Source organism: Ctenocephalides felis, unplaced genomic scaffold (genome assembly GCF_003426905.1).
Source record: "Ctenocephalides felis isolate EL2017-DRISC unplaced genomic scaffold, ASM342690v1 CF-g0.4_SCAFFOLD_01886, whole genome shotgun sequence".
In the NCBI taxonomy this organism is placed as follows: Eukaryota; Metazoa; Arthropoda; class Insecta; order Siphonaptera; family Pulicidae; genus Ctenocephalides; species Ctenocephalides felis.
Window position 1 is genome coordinate 7,461,401 of NW_020538040.1, and position 26,303 is coordinate 7,487,703.

The 26,303-nt window shown below is 29.0% G+C and overlaps 1 protein-coding gene across 1 annotated transcript in view; it reads right to left on the bottom strand.

The window, feature by feature from the left end:
• The window catches only part of LOC113378632 (E3 ubiquitin-protein ligase highwire-like), a 374,874-nt gene that overhangs the window by 321,759 nt on the left and 26,812 nt on the right, over positions 1-26,303 (bottom strand). The window contains 13 exon segments of the mRNA XM_026619187.1: positions 731-857; positions 948-1,151; positions 3,267-3,444; positions 3,506-3,562; positions 3,636-3,772; positions 6,009-6,106; positions 6,212-6,305; positions 8,779-8,916; positions 8,987-9,108; positions 12,622-12,714; positions 14,757-14,949; positions 21,133-21,288; positions 24,332-24,532. Of these exon segments, the coding sequence (XP_026474972.1) occupies positions 731-857; positions 948-1,151; positions 3,267-3,444; positions 3,506-3,562; positions 3,636-3,772; positions 6,009-6,106; positions 6,212-6,305; positions 8,779-8,916; positions 8,987-9,108; positions 12,622-12,714; positions 14,757-14,949; positions 21,133-21,288; positions 24,332-24,532 (1,798 nt within the window).

A 26,303-nucleotide genomic window follows, 5' to 3' on the forward strand; every position in this document is an offset into this window, starting at 1 on the left:
ATGATCTAAAAAACATTCAATTAGTAATGATTGGGAGAAGTGCTTATTAGTTTTTGGCAAAGGCAGGCCCAGCCATTTTGAAGATACGGAGCTAAATATGTAAAAAATGGCAGTTTTTGAAAGAAGTAAGCTAACCGATTTAAATGATTCAAAGAACTTTCTGCTTGTCTTAACAAAATAATTGATTTTGAAAAAAAAAATTGTCCTAATTTTTTTTTTTTTTTGTATATCGAAAATAGTTCAGATTTTATTTTTAATTCTGACTATAGTTCTAATATACTTTAAACAAATAATTTCAACTCTGCAATTCAGTTTATATAATTCTTATAAATATTAGACAATGTTACAATATTTATAATAATCTATTTGAAAACATTCAATATTCCTCGAACATTTCGTTACGGTACGGGAAGTTCCAGCAATTTGCCTTAAGGCACGATGCCACCCACCCCACTAGTTTTTTGTTTTAGGCGATGCGCAACGGATTGATCTGTGGCACCGCAAAAGAGATCGATTTTGCAATGCCCACTTTGGCGCCCCCGGTTAACAAATGACGGCGACAAAAAAAAATTATAAAATTTCTTAATATTCTATGATTTTGTAATTTTTGTTTGGAAAAAAAACCGCATGTCTCTACACATTTCGAGAAAAACAAAAACAAATACCTTGCATTTTTTGTAACAAAAAAAAGAACAACCCCCTTAAATAACTAGTTCTTCTTACTACTTACTTCAAATCCTGAGCCAAATTCAAAACATCCAAACAGCACAGCATATTAATGGCAGCCTGAAATCTGCTCACAAAAACATTGGACACCACAGGCAAGCACAACTCTGCATTGAAAATACTTCTCAATCCTCTGTTTCTGAAACCAGCGATTTCGCTCAACTTCATCCTCATAACCCGATTTTCTTTATCCTGGAATCTTTTGGCAGGATCTGGAGGACTTTTGGTCTCCGATGCGATTACGTTGTAGCATGATATCTTGGCTTGTTTGTTGTAAGTCCACATGACTCCATAAACTGGATCCAGGCAAATCATTTGGTTGTTCAAGTCTGCCTGATAATGAGGAAAGGTCGAAACGCAGGTGCCATCACGTTTGTTGATCACGAGGCATTTGAAGGATGATGTTACGTACTTGGGGAAGAGTACTGGGAAAGAGAAAATTAATATTAATAAATTATTTTATTAATAATTAATAAAAGATTTATGTAAATTGGGTAAATGATATTTAGACATTCCTAGCTGAAGTAAACTTCTACTTCAATAAGTTATTAGATACAATTATCATTGAGATACCAGTTAGTCTACAGAAAATTATATTACACTACACGACTCGACAGACGTTGTCCTGTACCCATTTATAGTCTTACCATAAGCAGTATAAAAAATTCAGAAAAAATAATACAGTATCTGCGGTGAAAGAACAATATCACACTTGATTTTACCACACGACATAATTGCTTCAATGATTTAGTCTACAATTTTCATAATCTCGTACGATATATGTTGCTTTTTGGCAATTATAATTACTAAAGTACATTTTTCTTACTCATAGTTTAATAAACATTATTGTTTATGTTCAAATCTTAGGTAAATTAATTTGTAAAATCTAGTTCGTATGAGCACTCTTCAATCTAAGATCAACTTGCTAAATATTCCAAATCTAATGTCAAACAAAATTCTAAATCATTTTTTTAATATGTAGGAATAATTTTTTGTATTGTTAAATAATTTAGTAAAGTAAATCAAAATGCGACATGCATAAGTTTCAAAAAATATTGTATATGTAATTTTGGACTTGTTGCGTAATTTATTAAACTGAATTATATAATTTCACCTGCCAAGCATATACTGTTGACTGTATCTTATATTTTACTAATTTCTGGTACATCTCAGCTGCTTTTCGGCAATAATAAAGTGGACATTACATTTTCTAGTATATTACATTCTAATATTATCTAGGCTAATAATTTCAATATAATATAATATTATCTAAATTCAAATTTCAAGTGAATTGACGTATTTAGCAAATGACAGTTCAAATGTTTTCAATGTCAAACAATGATAAGTGCTTCTTCGTAATTTTTGCCATTTATTTCTACAATACTACTATAGTTTTATCGTTCATTAGGTCTTGAACATTTCCTTCGACAAACTCTAAAAAGATTTATCAAAATCCGACTAACCGTTTAGGAGAAATATCAAATCATACATCCGTACAGAAGAATTTTATATATAAGATTTGTAATGTTAATAAGAAATTAATTTCCCAAAGAGAAGTCGTCAAAAAGGCCGATTTGCAAATTTTATGTTTTCTTGACGTTTCAAGCCGTTCTGAATCGAATGAGACCAAATTTGGAAAAAGTACGTGTGTGTGAGTATGTGAACAGATTTTTTGTCGTAAATCGACGTTTTCTCAAAAACGGTTAGGCCGATTAGAAAAATTTAAAAACCATTCGAAGTATCTGGATGAGGACTATTGTTTATCAATTTTGCGCGAGGATCAGCCAAACCGTTTCTTTGTAAATAGCAGAAAAGTGAAAAATTTTCGTCCACGTGTTAGCCAGAAATTCTGAATAGATTCTGAAAATTCAAAAATTATTCGAAAGATGTTATTTGAAAATCGTGCTGATTAGTTTTCGACAAAAAACGGGCAAGCCGTTTTTTTGTAATTAACTGTTGAAAAATTTATTTTCGAATTGAATGAAACTTTTTTTGGCGATAGATATTAGGTAATCCAATTTCGATAAGAAGTTTCAAAACCGATATTTCTGTATTTTTGCTTTGCAATCTAACCCGGCAATACGGTTAAAATACCGGTATCAGTATTATTTATAAGAAAAAGTTGAACAAAATTGAAAGTTACTTGTACAAATATAAAATATTAAGATAATATTAACAAATGAGAATATGATAAAATTTTCCAAAGGCGATGCGTTTTACGTAAAAATAATATAAGGTTGTCTCCCTTCAAATCAAATCAAATATCTCCCTTCCGCCTTTTTGTATTATAAACCAAGAGCAAAAAAGCGGAAGAGAGATATTTGACAACCTAATATTTTATAATTGTTGAGTTTTTTTAATTTTTTAATTTTAATTTTATTTTTCAAGACTAATTTACAATCTAGTTTTTAATAACAAAATTAGTATTAATATTTAGTAAGTATTACAATTGCATAGTTGTAAGCTTTATTCTTTAGATTTTGAGAAGTTATCTACGAAATATATTGACTTAAAATAGCAGTTATATATATTCTACTTACTGATGCTGTTCTTGTTAGCGACTACTATGGAATTAACGAGACTGGAAGCGTTGATGAGAGATTCATCAAACTTGACAAAAGTTTGATCTCCGTTAGCACCAACCCAAGTGGCACGTCTTGCCTTATGAGGCCCCAAGCTTTGCAACATCACAGGCGAGCAAAGGGCAAACGAGTTTTTCTAAAATATGAATAAAATCATAGTAAATAAGAACTTGAATTTATTATGCAAGAGTTATTACCTTGACCAAGAAGTTGCCACTGCTGAAGTTGTCCAAGTTCAACCCTAATTGTCCCTTCTGAGAAAGATGATATATGTATCAATTACTGTTTTTAAGATTATGAAATGTTGAGAGAAATATATTCTAATACCTGATAGTTTCCAAAGCAATAGACTTCTCCTTTTCCACTGAGAAGAACGGTGTGGTTGCTTCCGGCAGCAACCTGGACTATGGCCACGTTAATAGGGACTCTTTGAGGTCCCGAATGGGGATGTACGTCTCCAACGCCTAAAAAAATAAATGTTATAAAATAATTAAATATGATAAAATATAAAACTAGGTGTAAAAGATATTTTCCCAATGAATTTACGAAATACATACAATAATATTTTTGAGTAATTTAAACGTACACAGTAGTTGTAGTGCTTTACAATGCTAATGACTATCACAGATTTTACAATTTTGTACAAATTTGTCAAATATGTTAGTTATTTGAGTCGAACAATTAAATGTACCTTATTGAACAAAAACGTCTAATCTAATATGTATTTAATGTTTTATGAAAAAAACTTTTTGTAGGCCTATAATATTTTAGGGTGTTGAACTAATTGAAGAGAGTGTCTTATCGAGTTTCATCAAATGGCTTTAAAGTTTTGAGAAATTGTGGACATCGTTTTTGAAAAAAATACACTTTTTTTCTAAATTCAGTGTCAAAGAATTTAAATTGACTTGCAACGAAAAAATAAGTTCTGAGTTGATAAAAAAAGTATTATGTAACAAAAATTTCAACCATACTTATTATCATGTTAATAATATTAACTTCCCGTAAGGTAGTTATAGTAATGGACCGAAAACCGAAAATGAAAATTTTTGCATTTCTCGACGTTTTGAAGGTTTCTGAACATTTTATTGGCATACCTCAGAAAAAATGGATGTGTGTGTGTGTGTTTTGTATGTCCGCATTTTTTCGTCCACGTTTTCGGGCGCACTGATTAACCGATTTGAATGGCTTAAAAAACATTCGATCCCTATTGATAGGGAGATGTGCTGATTAGTTTTTGGCAAAGTCAGGTCCAGCCGTTACGGAGATACGGAGCAAAGAGTGCAGAAAATAGAAATCGATTTTTTGAGAGAACAAAGTATCCGATTTGAATGATCCAAAATACATTCAATTCGTAATGACGAGTAGAAGTGGTTATTAGTTTTTGGCAAAGACAGGTCTAGCTGTTTCGGAGATACCGAACTAAATATGCAAAAAAATGCAATTTTTAAGAGAACTAAGCACCCGATTTGAATGATTCAGAAAACTTTCTGCTTGTGTTGATGAAACGAATTTTTAGGAAAAGAAAAAAACTGTTTTATTTATAAAAAAAAGTTTAAATTTTCGGTTTGAATATCGAAAATAATTAAGATTTTCAACATTCTAATTCGGTACGAGATGTTCCAGTAATTTGGTTTTAAATTTAAATGACTATTTAAGGATTATATTATCAAATTATAATTTAATGCCCAATATTGATGTAAAAGAAGTATTATCGGCATTTTTCGTCGACGATTTTGATTTGATTTGAAAAATTTGATTTAATTTTTTTTCCATGAAACTTGATAAGCATTCACGTAGGTTAGTTTATTTTTTAATACGATCGGCTGGGACGATTATTTGTAATTAGCAAAAAAAGTGAAAAAAAGTTATCCACGTTTTAGCCAAAAAACTTGCTTCGGCGGCAAAATACATGTAAATCTCGCATTTGCGAGTGGAAAGGGTTAAAATTTTAAAAAGGTATTATTTGGGCATCCAAATATTTGGGTTGTTGATTAGATTGGATAAAGATCGACCAGATGTTTTTTTTTGTAATTGATTGTTTGAAAAAATCAGCTTGGCGATAAAATACCAGGTATTTTGGTTCAGTTATAGAAAATTATCAAAATTTAAATTAATCGTCCGTTCTTAGAAAATATTCTGAGCTATATTAGATACGGATTCTATTTTCAATAAAATGCAATTAAAAAAATTGTACAGAATTGAATAATCTGTAACAGTTTCTCACTTTATTGAACCTTACACCAACTCGGCATACTAATAAATTAATACAGTAGAACCTCGATTATCCGGACCTCAGTTATACGGATTTGTGATTATCCGGACTACCAATCGCGACAGAGTTATATGTATGTACATACCTACAATTCGAATTTTTGCACGATTTAGGCAGCAGTTTAGTATATGTATGTAATATAATCTAAGAAAAAATATATGTGCATACATAAGAAAATTTTAATTTCTTATTAAACATTGATTTTCGTTGGCATCTATGTATGAATTTGTTATTTTTTATAAATACACATCATTATTCTGCATCCATTGGATTATCCGGATGCCTATAGACAACAACTAGTCTGGTTAATCGAGGTTCTACAGTATATTGATTTGATATTGATTAAGCCGATAAATTACACATGTCGGCAACTTACCTCAAGGCAAAATGCCACATACAACTAGATATCAATTATAATCATTTATTACCTAGCTGTCCGTACTGGTTCGATCCAAAAGTATAAACGAATCCCTTCTGGGTGAGCAACACTGTGTGGTGAAGTCCACAAGCGACCTGAGTCACAGGATCGTTCAGCCCCTGGGCGGAAGAAGTAGAAGAAGAAGCCGCCGTCTGCTTCATCAGTTCGGTTCCTGGACGCTTGTCGCCTCTTCTCGCTGGTGGTATCGGCGGCGAAGGCGACAAGAAGGGCAATCTGGCCGGAGATAGGAGGCTGACGCGGGTTGCGTCGCGGTCGGCGTCGGAACCGGCGTTCTGCTCATCGGCACCTGGGGAGAAATGATTGTTAACTTGATGGAAAACAAGTCTATGAAAATTTTATAGGTAATTTTTTTTTATTTTGAAGTTTGAAAAAACATGATTTACAACAACACTCCCTATTTCACACCGACTAAAGAAGTTCCAGATGTAACAGATAACCTACCATTAAATAAAATTACTAGAATAGAAAAGTGCAAATTAATACATAAGATTAAACATAAAAATAAAATCTGCACATCGATAAAAATACATAAAAAAATACACGAACACAATACTAGACAACAGGAAAATTTTCATCTTAAAACAAACAAGAAGCAATAAAACGAGGCGGAACACTATATGGAGTAGTGCCATGAAATTATTCAATGGGCTTCCGAAAGAGATGAAGATGACCAAAAATAAAAATAAATTTAAAATTAAATTAAAAGAATATTATATAGATAAATAAATTAGACCAATGTATGAGTTATAGCATAAATGATATAAAATGTTGTAGTGATCAAATTATATATATATATATATATATATATATATATAATGACATGTAGAAAATAAATATATATATATATATATATATATATATTTATTTTAAATAGATATTTTGTACGATCTCTCATACCAGACACTTCCGTCTGTCTGAGATGTATAAAATTTATATTTTCAATAAAATTTAAAAAAAAAAGATTATTAACTTGATGGAAAACAAATCCATGAAAATCTTATCGCTAATCGCAAAAAAAAACGAAAATAAATATTTTTATATTTCTTCACGTTTAAAAAATTTTGGTGTGTATGTGTGTGTGCGGATAAAAATTTTCGTCAACGATTTTGGTAACACAATCAACCAATTTGAGTAATTCAAAAAAGCTTTAGCTTGTGTAGACGATATGCAAAAAACGTTTTTTCAAAAAATTTCGTAATTTTGAACATTTTTAAAACAAAATTCCGTCTTCAAAAAAAATTTAAAGTTTCAAAAAAAAAACAAATTTTCGAAATTTTTCATCATTAGCGTAAAAACGTAAAATTTTAGCACCTTGTTCAGGACCTTGATATCAATATAAAAAGTTACATCAGAATTTTTTTCAACAGTTAATTGCGAAAAAACGGCTCGGCCGATCTTTGTTTAAAATTACAATTAATATCTTTCGAATAGTTATTGAATTTCTAAAATCGATCCAGAATTTTTGGCTAAAATGTGGACAGACAATTTTTCACTGTTAATTACAAAAAATCGACCGTATCAAAAATCTTATATAAGTGCTTATCAAGTTTCATAGAATGGTTTGAAATTTTTGCAATCGACTCGATCGTTTTTGAGAAAACGCATATTAAAAGTCTAATTTTAACAAACGTCGAAAAAGCGCGAATAATTTTTACAAATTTTGACAAATTTTCAAAGTTAAACGACTTGTCTTAGGGCCGTTATATTTAAGTATGATCTAGAAGACTGGTAATTATAGCAAAACAAAAATTCATGAAAATCGTCGAAATTTTTTTTAACACTTTATTACAAAAAAATTACCGGGCCGATCTTTACCAAAAACTAATCAGTACGATTCCCAACCAATATATTTCGCACGGTTTTTGAATTTTCATAATCGATTCAGAATTGCGGGCTAAAACATAGACGAAACATTTTTCACTTTTCTGCGATTTACAAAGAAACTGCTCGGTCGACCATCGCACGAAACTGACAAACAATAGTCCTCATCGAGGTACATCGAATAGCTTTTAAATTTTTTTTTTGAAATTGGTCCTGCCGTTTTTGAGAAAACGTCGATTTACGGTAAAAAATCTGTTCACACACACGCACACACACTTTTCCCAAATTCGGTCTCATTCGATTCAGAATGGCTTGAAACGTCGAGAAAACATAAAATTAGCGAATCAAATTTTTTGATAAAGACATAAATTTCTCCTTCGGAAAATTAATAAAACTTTATAAAAATCCCTTTATTTCATATACATTAAACAATAAACCAATTATTATCCGAAATGAATAATAAAATAGATAACTTTTTAATTGTAGGTCAATATGACGGCGCGCGGTTTGTATAGGTATACATGAAATAGGATACTAATAAGTTTAAAAATTAATTGACTTTTTTGGAGATGATTTTGAAAATTTTTAACTATATAGATAAAATTATCATCGTCCAAAATGTTTTAATTTAAACGTAAAAGGAGGACGAACAAAGGCTACTTTAAAAAGCAAATTACCATTAGTTAACTTTTTGAAATAAAATTTTGTTTTCGCCAAAAAAATCCAACATGCTAATTGTTAATTTTATTCTGAATCATTTGGCACCAAAATTGGAAAAACAATCTATAATAAATACTTTGCCAAAATCGATTTAATTTTTTGGTCGACCCTATTAGATTGAAATAAAAAATCTTAAAAGCTTCAAATTTTAGTCCGTAGATTTAGTGTTGGCTGTATCATTACATCTATTACTATTATTACTAAAGATTTCTACTCACTCGGCCATCCCTTCATTCCGCGCTTATAGCGAACCATGTGGTTCCTCATACTAGCATAGGACTTCTTGGCACTGCTCTTGTGGTTGTCCTCGAAATTCCTGGAGCCTTCGTAGTTGACTGCAGGCAACGGTGGCACTTCTAAAAAACATCAATAATTAGATAATAGAAAATACAATATATTTGAAAGAAAAATCAAATGTTGTATTACCATCATCGTTCAAGCCGTTCAATGCAAGTTCTAAATCGATATTGGCGCCTCCCTCCAAGGCGCAAAGTCTGCATATTCCACATTTGTTGCAACCGCTGTCGCCGACTCCACATCCACATTGCCTAAATGTAATAGAAGATGAAACTAGTTGAAAGTGGCATTTTGCCTTAAAGCAAATTGCTGGAACTTCCCGTACCAGAATTAAATATTAGAGATAAAAATCAGTAATCAATAAACATTGATTAATGATTTACAACAATTGTTCTAAACATTTTCAAATAGATAATTATAATCGCCATATATTTTATCGTTCATAAAATATACAGTGACGATCTTATCGCTCAAAGCACTTGAGAAAGTTTACATTATCAAGAGGTGTCAAATGAATCCATCTGAGGATATTTTTCTTACGATTAGAATAACACATATGAAATATTAGGTTGTCAAATATCTCCCTTCCGCTTTTTTGCTCTTGGTTTATAATACAAAAAGGCGGAAGGGAGATATTTGACAACCTATTATATACATTTTCAAACTGAATTGTAAATTTAAAATTCATTGTGATGTATAAATTTCTCGATATCTTAAACTACTTGAGTTGATCCAAAAAATCGATATCTTATGAAAAGTTTTTATTGAATAACAAAATATGATATTCATTTTCAGAATAATGTTAAAAATAAAATATTTAACTAGACGCGAGTAGCATTTTCCTACTTAGGGCAAGTGATCCAAAATAATTAACATATAACGAATTATTATTAATTGGCAATATAAAATGTATTTTCTGAAAAATGTTAGAAATAAAATATTTAACTAGATGTGAATAGCATTCTGTCCTAGAACAATTTACATAAACTTCTTGATACCCAAAACTATTCGAGTTGATCCAACAGAATTGATATATAACAAATAGTTTTTACTGAATAACAATTTATGAGTTTTTTTTTAATATTAATTTAATTCAACAAAACTAGTAAAAATTTGTCTTATGAAAATCGAATAAACTTGTTGGTATCTGTAACTAGTTTAGCTAACAAATAGTTTTTTACAATAACATAAATATAAAAAAAATTTGAATGCATATTAATTTTTAATAAAACAAATTTGAATGCTAATTTAATATTTATATTAACTATTAGTAGCATATTGTTAACGAAAGTTGCATAAACTTCTCAATCTCAACTATTCGAGTTGATCCAACAGAATTCAAATCTTACGAATTGTTTTTACTGTTCGACAATATGAGATTTGTTTCTTGAATAGTGTTGGTAATTTAATATTTATCTAAATGTAAGTAGAATTTTGTCTTAAGGCAAGTTGCATAAACTACTCGATATCTGAAACTAGTGAGTTGATCCAAAAGACTTGATATATAACGAATTGGTTTTACTCTTTTACAATATGAGATTTCATTCTGAATAGTGTTAGTTATTTAATATTTAACTAAATGTAAGTAGTCTTAAGGCAAGTTGCATAAACTTCTCGATATCTTAAACTATTCGAGTTGATCCAACAATTGATATCTAATGAATAGTTTTTATTAAATTACAATATATGAGATTTATTTTCTGAATAATGTTAAAAACCTAATATTTAACAAGACTTGAATAGCATTTTATCTTGAGGCAAGTGGCATAAATTTTCCAATATCAAACTAGTCAAGTTGACCCAAAAGAATTGGAATCTAACAACTTCTTTTTATTGAATGGCAATCTATGAGATTTATTTTCCAAATAATGCTAATTATTCATTTAACTGGGCATTTTGTTTTATAATTAGAGCAAGTTGCATAAAGTTCTCGACTAATCGAGTTGTTCCAAAATAATTGATATTTAATAAATAGTTTTAACTGTTTGAAAACAAGATTTTTTCTGATAATATTAAAGAGTAACATTGTATCTTGAGGTAAGTAGCTTAAAATTCTCGATAACTAAAACTAATTAAGTTGATCCATGAAATCAAGAACTAAGGAATTGTTTTTATTGAAAGACAATATATGAGCTGTCTTTGTTTTAATAATGCTAATAAGTTAAAACTTAACTAGATTTAAGTAGAATTTGGTATTAAGGCAAGTTGCATAAACTTCTCAATTTCAATAGTCAAGTTGATCCAACTAAATTGATACTAACAAATAGTTTTTATTGAATGACTATGTATGAGATTTATTTTATATTGTTAAAAATAGAATATTTAACTAGATGCGAGTAGCATTATCTCGTAGGGCAAGTGGCATGAACTCTTCGATAACTAAAACTATTCAAGTTGACCCAACAGAATTGGTATCTAACAAATTGTTTTTATTGAGAAACAATATATGAGCTGTCTTTTTTTAATAATGCTAATAATTTATTTAACTAGATGTAAGTAGCATTTTGTCTTAAGGCAAGTTGCAAGAGTTTCTCGATATCAAACTAGTCGAGTTAATTCAACTAAACTGATACTAATGAATAGTTTTAACTGCTTGACAATATGGGATTTATTTTCTAAATAAAGTTAAAAATAAAATATATAACTAGACAAGAGTAGCATTTTGCCTTAGGGCAAGTTGCACAAGCTTCTCGATATGTAAAACTATTCGAGTTAATCGAATTAAATTGATATCTAACAAATTGTTTCCACTCTTTGACAATATGAGATTTTTCTGAATAGTGTTTAGATTTCTCGATATCAAAATCTAGTTGAGTTAATCCAAGAGAATTGACATTTAATAAATAACTATTATTGAATAATAAAATAGGCATTATCTTTTTCAAATAATGATAATAATACCATATTTAACCAAATTTAGGTTGCATTGTGTCTTAAGAAAGGTTGCATAAACTTCTCGATATGAAACTAGTTAATCGAATCGAATCGAAGAAACAATTAACATCTATCGAATAGTTTTTGAATGGACAAAATTGCCAACAGAATACTGTTTTCTTTTAATTTTTGCAAGGAAATGGTTCAACTGATGTTTTAATCAAAGTGATATCTAATTTATATTACATAAAATTTGTAATAAGTCTAAAGAAACGAGAATTAAATCAATAAAATAAAATTGAGATCATTTTAATTCCAAGTTCCCCTACTAAAAATGTTACAACATAATTTCTAACCATATTGAACGAGCTTTGAATGTTTGAAATTATATGAAAAAATGTGAATGAAATATTATATGAAATGGAGATTACATTCAACAGACTTTTAAAGTAAAATCAGTACATAAATTAAATCTGATCTAAAAATTATATTGCGAATTATAAATTGCACAACAATTAAAATAAAAATTTCTTATAAATATTATTATTAAACCGATTCTGTCGCATTACAGACCAATGTTATGGCAAGGCTATGTTATGAAGAACTTTCCGTACTAGATATTGAAAAAAGCCATGTGGTTGCTGTGGAGTCAGGCATATTTCTCAGGTTGTCAAATAGAAAACCTAACTTAGAAACCATACAAATGTCAAAAAAAAAGATTTTAGATAACATAGTCTTTCTGACACAGCTTCATAACACCCAAGTGACGTTGCAGTTTATGTGTAAAACGCCTGGATGCACAGCAACCACATGAACATTTTGACAGTATTCAGTATGATTCAGTAGGATAACGTTTGCAAATTGAAGAGTAAAAAATTTTGTTTACTTACATTCCAGGTTTTCTATCGGGATTGGAACTTCTGCAAGCAGTTCCATAACCGGTGCATTCGTTACAGGTGGTGCAGACCATACAGTTATAGCGTCTGTAAATAATATATAAATAAATAAAAATTATAAAAATGTAAATTCAAATGATAAATTTTGCATTTTGATTTAGCTTCATTAGCTTAGAAGATTAATTGAGACTATTATATGGCACATTCGAGTTGAAATCACATCATCCCTTAATAAAAAATATTAAAAATATAATTTCAATCAACACTTTAGGAACACTATATACATTAAGAATATATATGTTTTAAAAAATTTATATTAAAATTTAAGCTTTTACAAAGTTGTTAAGAATACCAAATGAATGAATAATAAATTTATTTAAAATACACAAACCATTCCTAGTATATTTTTTAACTGGTGAGTTAAATCTTATATATAAAAATGGAGCTCTCTTTCAAATGTCCGAATAAAACTCGAAAACGGCTGAATCGATTTGGCCAGTCTTAGTCTTGAAAAATTCGTGCCAATCCAGAGAAAGTCCAAAAGGTGAGAAATTATTTCAAATCCGCGTAGAAACCTTTTATTTTTAATTTGAAAATTTTTGTAGAAGCGTAATTTAAATAAAACAATGGACGGTGGCAATTACGTGAAATGTCAAACGCTTTTGACAGATGATGTTCAATTACGTTTAATAGGATGTTTTACGCGAATATTATTTAATTATGATAAATTTGTAGTAAGTAGTTTTGTTTGTAGTTTTATTTATATACAAAAACGTTAGTAAACGGGCCGCAAGTGATACTAGAGACTCAAAATATCAACTTTTTTGAAATGTTAATACGAAAATGCACTTTTTGCCGATGTAGCACTCTTTTTTTCAAATAATTTTTTTCAAACACCGTGCTCTTTGTTCTCATTTGTATAATTATATAATCATTGGTATTTATAAAACATTTTCTAGGTTATATTATTTTTTATTTATGTTATTTAAATTCAGAACCTAAATTTGGTATCGATCAAATAGACATTTTGTCGAATAACATTTTTCCAGTTATAATTTCCCAGAATTTATCGCAGAATAGATAGTAATATATGAAGGTCCGGGATTAAAAAGGTCCACCACCGATGTGCCAAAAATCAGTAAAGTTAAGCACTGTTTAACAACAATATTTGAAAGTAGAGGAAAAAAGATGTATAGCCTGCTACAACCTTGATTTGAGAACGATAATCTTTGAAGTGGGGGAGATAAACGGTAATCTTTGAAAATCCATAATAAAAGTATTTTCTTCCGTTGGTAGTTTTAGCATTAGTTAAAAATGTAATTATTTTGTAAAATACCTTTAAAATTATAATAAGGCTTTAAACCTTTTGCCACCTGCCCGTTACAAGTTACCCCGCCTATAAGGTAAAAAGGTCTAGATAACAAATTTTTGAAAGACATCAAAAAGCACATTTCTACAATGATGAAGTAGAAGTCAGTTTACTGAACGTAGTCAGATAATCGTTCGTTTGATATGTGTTATTTGTTGTGATATAATTGTTATGGTTTTCACAATATAGTATATATTTGCTCAAAGTCAAATTGGACCTTTGTGTCGCCCTGTTCTACACATATACTTTTTATTAAATTTACTTTAATTCATCGAATGTAACTTGAAACTTTTCAAAAAGCAGGTCAAAGAAGAAATACTTAATTCATTTTCTATCTCTCCTCGCAAAAATTTACAATTATTGTTTACAATTATACACAAAATCCAGAATCCAAAAAGAATTTGAAAAACTTGAAACGTAATCAATAAGTCGAAAGACCGAAAAAGACTCGGATTGGATTATACGATGTTTTCTATAGAAAGTGTATAATTCTTCCAGTTTGATGGTATTGACAAAATATAGACAAACTAATGGGGTTTATTGTTTTTATAATACCTAACTGTATATAACATTCAAACAAAACATCCTTATGCACTTAAAGTATTAATATTTTTGATTCTCTAGAAATGGTTTAGAATATACCCTATTTAGCAAAACAACGTTTGCCGGGTCAGCTAGTAAAATATAAAAAGACATCATACAGTTTCTTTTACTATTATTGTTATTTTAGGATAAGTTTATAAGTGTTCTTTTCCTTTACCTAAATGTATGTCTACCAGCAGCGCAAGATGGATGATTAGCAGACAACTGCGGCTGATTAGGCTGCTGCTGCTGCAGCTGCTGGTTACATTGAGCATCGCTAATTTCTTCATCGTCCTCCTGCTGATATGGAGGCTGGTCATCCGATTCTCCCAAATTCTGGGCACTCGTTTCCATTGCAACAGGATCCGGTGCTGAGGAAGAAATTATCATATTTAGGAATAAAACATATTATAACTAGTTGGTATTGGTGGAAAAATCGATTTAATCAATAAACTCATTAAGACAAAGTACTCTATCGTTATACCAAGTAAATCGCCTAATTTTAATTTTAACCAACGTCAAAAAAACTACTCATTTTCTCAAACTTTGATGAATTTTTAAAATTAAACTACTTGTCCTAAAGCCGTAATATTTTAGTAAGTTCTGTAAGACCATGATATATATCGCCAAAAAGTTCCATAAAAATCGGCTTAAATTTTTTTTCAACAGATAATTACAAGAAAACGGCTCGGCAGATTTTCACCTAAAACTAATCAGTATCATTCCCAACTAATATATTTCGAACTGTTTTTAATTTTTTTAAATCGATTCGGTATCATGAGCTCAAATGTGGACGAAAAGTTTAAAACTTTTTTTCAAATTACAAAGAAACGGCTCGGCAGATCGTCGCCCAAAACTGGCAAAAGATAATCCACTTCGAAATACATTGAATGGCTTTCAAATTTTTGAAATCGGTCCAGCCATATTAAAATAGGGATAAAATGTGGAATAATAATTCCACAATTATTCGACTTACTACAGAATCTTGTCCACGTTCGAAAATTATATGCAAAGACTTTTGGAAGCATAAAATAAAAAAATAAGTGTTATTGTAATTAGAGCTAAAACTAGCAGGTTGGTGAATCTAAAAAGCTAGAACTGTTAGCAAAGTTGTGTTAGTTCGAAATCAGCATCAGATTATTTAAAAACCCTCTCATTCAGATCGAAAAGAGCAAGGCGAAAAACTTTACCAAGTCAGCAGGACTTTGGACAATTTATTCTAAAAAAAAGTAGGATTTCCATATGATAACTTTCTATTACTGGAATTACGACAAAATTTTATCCACGTTCGAAAATTACATGCAAAGACTTTTGAAGGCATAAAATAAATAATGTGTTTTAATTTTAATTTTAATTTGAGGTGAAACTAGCACGTTGATATATCTCAAAAACTAGAGCTTTTATTAAAGTTGTTCGGAATCGGCGTCAGATTACTTAAAAACAACTCTCATTTAGATAAGTTTTGGAAAACTCTTGGAGATGTTAGCTAAGAGCAAGAAAAAAATCTACCAAGTCCTCGGGACTTTGGAGGAGCTATATCAAGAAAAGTGGAACTTTCACAATTATTGGACTTACGACGAAATCTTGTCCACGCTCGAAAAATATATGCTAAGTCTCTTAAAGACATAAAAAATGTGGTAATGTTATTTAAAGTAAAACTAGTAAATTGGTGTATCTCGAAAACTAGAGTTGTTAATAAAGTTCTGTTTTTTTTTTTCGGAATCAGCGTCGGATTACTTAAAAACCACTCTCATTTAGATCGGTTTTTAAAAACTCTTGAAGATGTTAGTTAAGAGCTGGGCTAGAAAATCTACCAAGTCATCAGGACTTTGGAGGAGATATATCAAGAAAAGTAGAACTTCCACATGATAAGTGACAATTATTGGACTTACGACAAAATTTTGTCCCCGCTCGAAAATTATATGCAAAGTCTTTGGAAGGCATAAATTAAAATGTGTTATTGTTTTTTGAGGTAAAACTAATAAATTGGTATATCTCAAAAATTAGAAAAGTTCTTTAAAAATTAGCAAAGTTCTGTTACATTTTTCGGAATCAGCGTCGGATTACTTAAAAACCATTGTCTGTTAGATCTATTTTTGAAAAATCATTGGGGATGTAAGCTAAGAGCAAGACGAGAAAATCTACCAAGTCATCAGGACTTTGAAGGTTTTTGAAAACTCTTGGAGATGTTAGTTAAGAGCTGGGCGAGAAAATCTACGAAGTCATCAGGACTTTGGAGGAATTATATTCATTTCATCAGGACTTTGAAGGTTTTTGAAAACTCTTGGAGATGTTAGCTAAGACCAGGGCGAGAGAATCTACCAAGTCATAAGGACTTTGAAGGAATTAAATTCAAGTCATCAGGACTTTGAAGGTTTTTGAAAACTCTTGGAGTTGTTAGCTAAGACCAGGGCGAGAGAATCTACCGAGTCATCAGAACTTTGGAGAAACTATATCAAGAAAAGTGGGATTTCCATGTGATGAGTGACATTTATTGGACTTAGGACGAAATCTTGTCCACGCTCGGAAATTTTAAGCAAAGACTTTTTTGAAGGCGAAAGTTATAAAATATGTAACTCAAAAACTAGAAGTGTTAGGAGAGTTGTGTTACTTCGGAATCACCTCGAATCATGTACTTAAAAACTATTATAACATCTCAGGAAAAAAATTAGTGTCACCCAGTGTTATTTTTGACCATAAAATGCGGATTTCCTAACTTTTTCTTGAAACTGTTAGACCTGTCTTCACAAAACTTTAATAAATTATGTATTTTGTTCTTACAAGTGAAATTAATTTTGAGTGTTTCCGAAATCGAGAACGGAAGAATTTATCCGCACATACACATTATTTTTTTCTAAGTTATGGCAAAATAGTCACAATTCAAATTTTCAATTTTTGGACAATTAGTATAACTTACCCTCGAGATTTTAGTTCAGATTTTTGAGTAATGAAAATTATTTTTAAGTTTGGGGTCAAATTTTTAACTGTTTTAAGTGTGCAACCTCGAGACAGTTAGACCAGACTTCTCAAAAAATTAATAAATTCTATATTTTGCTTTTACAAGTAAAATGAATTGAGTCATTCAAATCAGTGTTCTTAAAGTCGAGGGCGGAAGATTTTATCCGCACATATACATAATTTTTGGCCAATTTCGATTTTTGGACAATTACTATAACTTACCCTTAAGATTTTAGTGCAGATTTTTGAGTTTAATGAAAATACTTGCATTTTACTTTGAAAAAAATCAATTTTTTAACTGTTTGTCTGCAACCTCAAAACAGTTAGACTTGTCTTTACAAAAATTTAATAAACTCTTAATTTCGTAATTACAAGTAAAGTGAATTTTAAGTCATCCAAATCAGTATTCTCGAAATCGGGGACGAGAGATTTTATACAAGACACAAAACGTTAATTTTTTCTAAGTTATGACAAAATGTTCACATTTTCACAAGTCATAATTTAGTTTAATTTTTTCGTAAATCCTCTGAAACATATGATTATGGAAAAATTGATAATTTTCGATTTTTTGGACTAATACTATAACTTACCCTCTTGATTGTTATTAGCATCCATCATGTCAGACATAGCACTAATTAATTTTACGAAATAATTAAAAATAACTGATTGAAGTAAAATTAATAAAATTTTCATTGAAGGTTATTATAGGAACTTAGCAAAATTATGATAAAAAACTTTTAATTATGGATTATTTAGGATTAATATAAGTAGCTTAGCAGAATTTAGATTAAAGAGTTAAAATTAAGAATTATTTATGATTAATATAAGTAAATTAGCCAAATTTAGATTAAACAGTTAGAATTATGGATTATTTAGGATTAATGAAGTAACTTAGCAAAATTAAGATTAAACAGTTAAAATTATGGATTATTTAGGATTAATATAGTAGCTTAGCAGAATTAAGATTAAACATTTAAAATTATGGATTATTTATGATTAGTTAAGAAAAAACTGTTAAAATTATGGATTATTTATGATTAATATAGTAACTTAGTAAAATTAAGATTAAACACTTTAAATTAAGGATTATTTATGATTTATAGGTAACTTAGTAAAATTAAGATTAAACACTTTCAATTATAGACTATTTATGATTAATATAGTAATTTAGCAAAATTAAGATTAAACGGTTAAAATTATGAATTATTTAGGATTAAACACTTATATTTATGGATTATTTCTAATTATTATGAACTATTTAAATTTATTATATTTTAGTGAAATATTAAAAGAAAATTCGCAATTAAAGAAAGAAGACACTCGAATCTGAATTGAATCAAAGACTGAATTGAATCAAAAACTTTCGAACAATGAATCCGCGAACGGTGGGTGCTGCAATTTATACTATGCACACACACACATGCACAATTGTGCAGACACCAAACTAAATTTGTACAATGATCGTATATTATATTATTATATATGGTAATACATCGAGAGCCATGGAGTATATAGCAGGGGTAATTTTTTTCCACAGAGCTCAGATTTGCGTATAGCATTTTTCTCGAGATGGCAACCCAATGGTCAACCACGTTTTTATAATCTTAACATGCCTCGACGGGAAGGGCTTTTTTAAATCTTTTCATCTATTTTATTTTGATTTTTTTTAATTTAATATTTATTAAATACATCGAGCCATAAAGTCTATAGAAAGGGTTTTTTTTTTCAACAAAGCTCAGAACTGCCTATTATTTTTCTGGATATTACAACCCAATGGCCAACCACGTTTTTATGACTTTTCTTGGTCTCAATGAGAAGGGCTTTTTCCAATCTCTTCAATTATTTTATTTTTTTTTATTTATTATTGATTTAAAAATTATCATCATATAACTTGTTGTTATATTAATTAGTGTGTATCATATATTTGTGTTTTCCTTTAAATTACTTGTATGCACTGAAGATGAGTCAAATCAAGAAACATTTGACAATAGACATTTTTCTTCACTAAAATTGATTAACTTCCCGTAGGGTTAGTTACTGTAATCGTCCAAAAATCAAAAATATTTTTTTTGCATATCTTCACGTTTCAGAGATTTCTGAACATTTTGGCATTCTTCAGAAAAAAATGATGTGTGTATATGTATGTATCACGGGATCAACCGATTTGAATGTTTAAAAAACCATTCGATTCCTATTGATAGGGGAATGTGTTGATTAGTTTTTGTCAAAAGCAGGTCCAGCCGTCACGGAGATACGAAGCAAATGGTGCAGAAAATACAAATCGAGTTTTTGAGAGAACGGAGCATCCGATTTGAATAATTCAAAAAATATTGTACTTGCATTGATATAATGAAAAATAGATTAAATTTTTGGCAAGGCAAATCCAGAAGTTTTGGAGTTCCAAGAAGAATAAGTTTGAAAAATGCCATTTGACGATTATAAATGCGATATTTTTGACAGTCTAGCTGGATCATAATGAGTATCACAAACATTCAAGAAATTTCAAAATTTTCAAAAACAAAAAATTTAGTGTTTTTAGTTTTTCAAAAATTTGAAAGTTCTGAAAAGATTTGTAAATTTTAAAAGATATTTGAAAGTTTTAAAAAATAATAAGTTTTAAAAAAAATTAATAAGTTTTAAAATAATTAGTAAGTTTTAAAAAAAATTAGTAAGGTTTAAAAAAAATTACTAAGTTTTAACAAAATTTACTAAGTTTTAAAAAAAATGAGTAAGTTTAAAAAAAAATACTAAGTTTAAAAAAATAGTTTTAAAAAAAATATTTTTAAAAAAAATTAGCAAGTTTTTAACAAAATTTGTATATTTTCAAAAAATTTAGGTTTAAAAAAATTAATGTTTTCCAAAATTAAGTTTAAAAAAATGGGTGAGCTTTTAAAAAATGAGTAAGCTTTTATAAATATTTGTAAGCTTTTAAAATATTAGTAAGCTTTTGAAATATTAGTAAGCTTTTAAAAAATTAGTAAGCTTTTAAAAAATTAGTAAACTTTTAAAAAATTAGTTAGCTTTCATAAATTAGTAAGCTTTTAAAAATGTGAAAGTGTTAAAAAAAATTTTTAGCTTTAAAAAAATTTTTAGGTTTTTAAATAATGTTTAAGTTTTCAAAAAAGGTGACTTTTCTCAAAAAAAAACTTTTTCGAATGTTTTCAAAATATTCAAATACTAAAAAAAAAAATCTCAAAAAAATCTAATTTTTCTTTTCAAAGCTTTTAAAATTTTTAAAGTACTGTACGGGAAGTTCTAGAAATTACTAGTTTTTTTCTTATGTTTGCTATTTTATTATCGTTTACATCTTGCCGATGTAAAGATTCATGTAATCCAGAAAAAAAAAGTTTAAAATTAAATAAGGTGCACTTGAAAATTATATTCATATCATAAACTAAATAACAGTGCTCAAAACAAGAAAAACTAATGAATTAAATACTTTTGTTTGAAAATTGACAACGTGCCCATTTATCTCCCGATAGCAATAGCTGGTTGCACATCTTTTGCCCTTTACTTTAAAATACTGTCATTAAAAAATTCCCAACTACAGTAGTTTCTAAGATAATGGTTCACTAAATGCTAAATAATTTACTCACTTTCTTTCTGATTATAAGGAACGTATTCTCGACCACACTGCCCTTTATTGTTGATTCCAAATGTAAAAACAGCTCCTTTCGAGTTGAGAGCAACAGCATGAGCTTTTCCAAGAGCAACTTGCACTATGAACTCGTTTCTTAGATCAACGACAGAACCTAATACAAAAAAATATTAACAATAACTCTAATCATATGTTAAAATACACATTCTTTAAAGTTTAATATTTTTTTACAATTTTTTGCAGAAACATATTTGCAATTCCATTTTCAAATTTATCAGGTTAATTTTTTCCCAATTATATATCTATATATATATAAATCTTGAGTGATCGTTGTTGAAGATTTTTGGACCCCCCATGATGATACGTCGTGATATTTGAAATTACCCTCCCCCCTCCTGCACCAAACATCACATGTATTTTTAGTTAGGGAAAAATATCTTAAATTTTTTAATTTATTTTTGCAAATTCCGTGCTATAGTTAGTGGCGCCTCTATGAAGCGCGGAAACGACTAAAATTGAAGTAAGGTGGCGTCCATTAATCACGTGATCCATTTTTTGAGCATGTTTAGACAAAATTACCAAACTGATTTATATTTTTATAGAACATTTAAATTTAACTAAAATAATTTAATATCAGGTGCATGCATAAATTAAAATAGCTGAATTATATGAGTCATTAAATTTATTTTTATTCTTTTCTATTTATTATTCCTCCCAGCTCTCTATCCCCTACATATACAAAAAGTGCGTTTCTGTGGGGTAGGTTATGTATCGGTAAATGTATATGAAGTAGAAATGTCTGAAAAAAAGAAGTGTTAAAAGTTGATACGAAGGAATAAAAAACACATCCCTAATAGGGTCAGAAATGTCTTATTGATATCTGCGATTCAATCGCACTTTTGGGATATCGCCTCCCTCAGCAATCATCACGTGTATTTTTAGTTACGAAAAAAATCGTAAAATTTTTCAATTTTTAATGAAAACGTTTGTTTTTAACTTCCCGTAGGGTAAGTTATTGTAATGGGCCGAAAATCGGAATTGAAAATTTTTACATTTCTCGACGTTTTGAAGGTTTCTGAACGTTTTGGCATACTTCAGAAAAAATGGATGTGTGTGTGTGTGTGTGTGTGTGTGTGTATGTATGTATGGATACAAATTTTCGCCCACGTTTTCGGGCGTACGGATCAACCGATTTGAATGGTTTAAAAAACATTCGATTCCTATTGATAAGGAGATGTACTGATTAGTTTTTGGCAAAGGCAGGTCCAGCAGTTACGGAGATAAGAAGCAAAGAGTGGAGAAAATAGAAATCGAGTTTTTGAGAGAACGGAGCATTCGATTTGAATGATCTAAAAAACATTCAATTATTAATGATTGGGAGAAGGGGTTATTAGTTTTTCGCAAAGGCAGGCCTAGCTATTTCGGAGATACAGAGCTAAATGTACAAAAAATGGCAGTTTTTGAGAGAACTAAGCGTCCGATTCAATTGATTCAAAGAACTTTCTGCTTGTCTTAACAAAATAATTGATTTTGGAAAAAAAAAATTTTGTCCCATTTTTTTTTTTTTTTTTTTAATTTTTTGTATATCGAAAATAATTCAGATTTTATTTTTAATTTTGACTATAGTTCTAATATACATTAAACAATTAATTTCAACTTTGTAATTTAGTTTATATAATTCTTATAAATATTAGACAATGTTACAATATTTATAATAATCTATTTGAAAACATTCAATATTTTTCGAACATTTCGTTACGGTACGGGAAGTTCCAGCAATTTGCCTTAAGGCACGATGCCACCCACCCCACTAGTTAACTTCCCGAAGGAGAAGTTTATGTTTTCATCAAAAAATCCGATTCGCTAATTTTATGTTTTCTCGACGTTTCAAGCCATTCTGAATCGAATGAGATCAAATTTGGAAAAAGTATGTGTGTGTGGGTGTGTGTGTGTGTGTGTGTGTGTGTATGTGAACAGATTTTTTGCCGTAAATCGACGTTTTCTCGAAAACGGCTGGGTCGATTTCAAAAATTTAAAAGCCATTCGATGTATCTCGACGAAAACTATTGTTTGTCAGTTTTGTGCGACGATCGGCCAAGCCGTTTCTTTATAAATGGAAGAAAAGTGAAAAATTTTTCGTCTACGTTTTAGCCCGCAATTCTGAATCGATTTTGAAAATTCAAAAACCGTTCGAAAGATATTGGTTGGGAATCGTGCTGATTAGTTTTTGGTAGAGATCGGCCGGGCCGTTTTCTTGTAATAAAGTTTTAAAAAAAAAAATTCGACGATTTTTATGATTATTTTTTTGACGATAGATACCATAGTCTTCTAGATCATACTAAAATATTACGGCCCTACGATAACTGGTTCAGCTTTAAAAATTCGTCAAAGATTGCAAAAATCAGTATGGTCTTTTTGGCATTTGTCAAAATTAGACTTTTGATCGACGTTTTCTCAAAAACGCCTGAATCTATTTTAGAAATTTAAAAGCCATTTGATGTATTTCGGTGAGGACTATCGTTTATCAGTTTTGTGCAACGATCTGACAAACCGTTTCTTTGTAATTCGAAAATACTTTTTGTCCACATTTAAGCTCATCCTACCGAACCGATTTTGAAAAATCAAAAACTGTTCGAAAGATATTAGTTGGGAATGGTACTGATTAATTTTAGGTGAAAATCTACCGAGCCGTTTTCTTGTAATTAACTGTTTAAAAAAAAATTTAAGCCGATTTTCATGGAACTTTTTTGGCGATATACATCATGGTCTTATAGACATAACTGTAATATTACGGCCTTACGACAAGTAGTTTAATTTTACAAATTCGTCAAAGTTTGCTAAAATTATTATCGTTTTTTTAAGTAGGATTTATGAAGTATATTATTTACACATTTTTTTTGATTAAGTCGATTATTTACACATATCGGGAAGTTCATGTAACTTGCCTCAAGGCTAAATACCAAACCAACTAGTTTTTTTTTAAATTCAGATAAAAAATAAATACAGGTGATATCTTACTAGACACCTCCCTTCCTCATGTAATTTTTCGTGATTTTCTGTCAAACCCCTACGTGATTAATGGACCCCCCTTATCGCAAAACAACTGTGTTTTTGATCTATTTTATACTTATTTTATATCCAATTAAACAATTGTATAATATTTGTGTTACTCAATAAGTATCTATTTCTATTTCTACCTGTGGCCTGATCACAATGCACAGTGTCCTTCCCGAACATCAACAAGGCACCATTCCTGGTGACTAACGCAGTCGTTCCGTTATTGCATGCTGCCTGAACTATGTGGTAGGCTTCGACTTTGGTCATTTTCTTTGGTTTACTCGGACGAGGCTGCCTACGGACTTTGACTTGGTCGCCGTCTTCACCCCGTCTTGAAGTTCCTAGAGGAAAATAATAGATTAGGAAATTTGAGGAAGAAATTGAAGAATAAATTAGTAACAGTAAAAAAAAATGGCTCATTGAGTTTTGAAATGTCGAACTGGTATAAAGTATGTGGTATGTCCAAGAAAACCAATTGAATACCAAAGACCGATTGGAATTATTCGTTAACTAAAAGCACTAGAATAGAAAAGAAAAAAAAATCAAACATTTAAAATTAGATTAAATTGATTTTGCAACTGGTGGTGCATGGCATCGTGCCTTAAGGCAAATTGCTGGTACTTCCCGTATCAAAAAAATTTTTTTTTTAAAAACGATTCACTTTTTTTTAAACTTTGAAAAAAAAAGATCTTTGAGAACATTTAAAACGTTTTTTTTTTAAATATTTGAATTTTTTTATACTTCGAAATATTTTGAAAATTATGAACTGTTTTTCAAAGAAAATCATTTTATTACTACTTTGTTATTTAATTATTTTTATTAAAAACAATTCAAGTTTTTAGAACTTTGAAAAAAATAGATTTGAGATCATTTGAAAAAACATTTTTTTTTGAAATATTTGAATTTTCTATACTTTGAGAAAATTTTATTTTATTTAATTATTTATTTATTTTTTTAAAAACGATTCACTTTTTTTAGAATTTTGAAAAAAAAATTTTTTTGAGAACATTTGAAAAAGCATTTTTTTTAAATATTTAAATTTGAATAATTTGAAAATTTTGAACTGTTTTCCAAATAAATTTATTGTATTTTATTATTTTATTTATTTATTTATTTTACAAAAAATCACTTTTTGGAACTATGATTAAAAATAGATTTTTGAGAATTTTAAAATTTTTGAATGAACATTATTTTTGAAATATTTGAATTTTTATACTTTATAATATTATGAAAATTTTGAACTGTTTTTCAAAGAAATTTATTTTATTTTATTATTTTGTTATTTATTTATTCTTATTAAAAACGATTCACATTTTTAAAAACGTTGAATAAAATAGATTTTTGATAACATTTTTTTATACTTTGAAAATTTTGAACTGTTTTTCAAAGAAATTTATTTAATTTTATTATTATTTGTTTTTCTTAAAAAAACTATTTACTTATTTTAAAACTTTGAAAAAATAGATTTTTGAGAACATTTGAAAAAACTTTTTTTTTTGAAATATTTGAATTTTTTCATACTTTAAAATATTTGAACTGTTTTTCAAAGAAGTTTATTTCATTTTATTATACCGGTTTATTATTTATTTATTTTTTCCCGAAAACAATTCACTTTTTTTATAACTTTGAAATAAAAATAGATTTTTTGAGAATTTTGAAATTTTTGAAAAATTTTGAGTTGAGAAATTCTGAATTGAGAACAGTTTTTCAAGGAAAATTTATTTATTTATTTATTTTAAAAACGATACACTTTCTTTGAGAAATTGATTTTTGAGAATTTTAAAATTTTTGAAAAAGCACTTTTTTTAGAAATATTTGATTTTTTGTATACTTTGAAATATTTTGAAGATTTTTAACTGTTTCAAAGCAATTGAGATACGATAGTTGCGTAGAAACAAAATATCAAAGCGCGTAAGCGCCGCGTCGCTATTTATCGGATAAACATTGGTACGGAATCCATAGAAATGTAAACAAAATTTGTTCATATTATTAAACTATGTATAAAATATGTAATAATTTGATGTGATGTTTTTATTTTACATTTTCGGCAAATTACTTTAACTTACCCTACGGGTAAATTATCTGCAATTGTTATTAAAAATTTATCAAAAA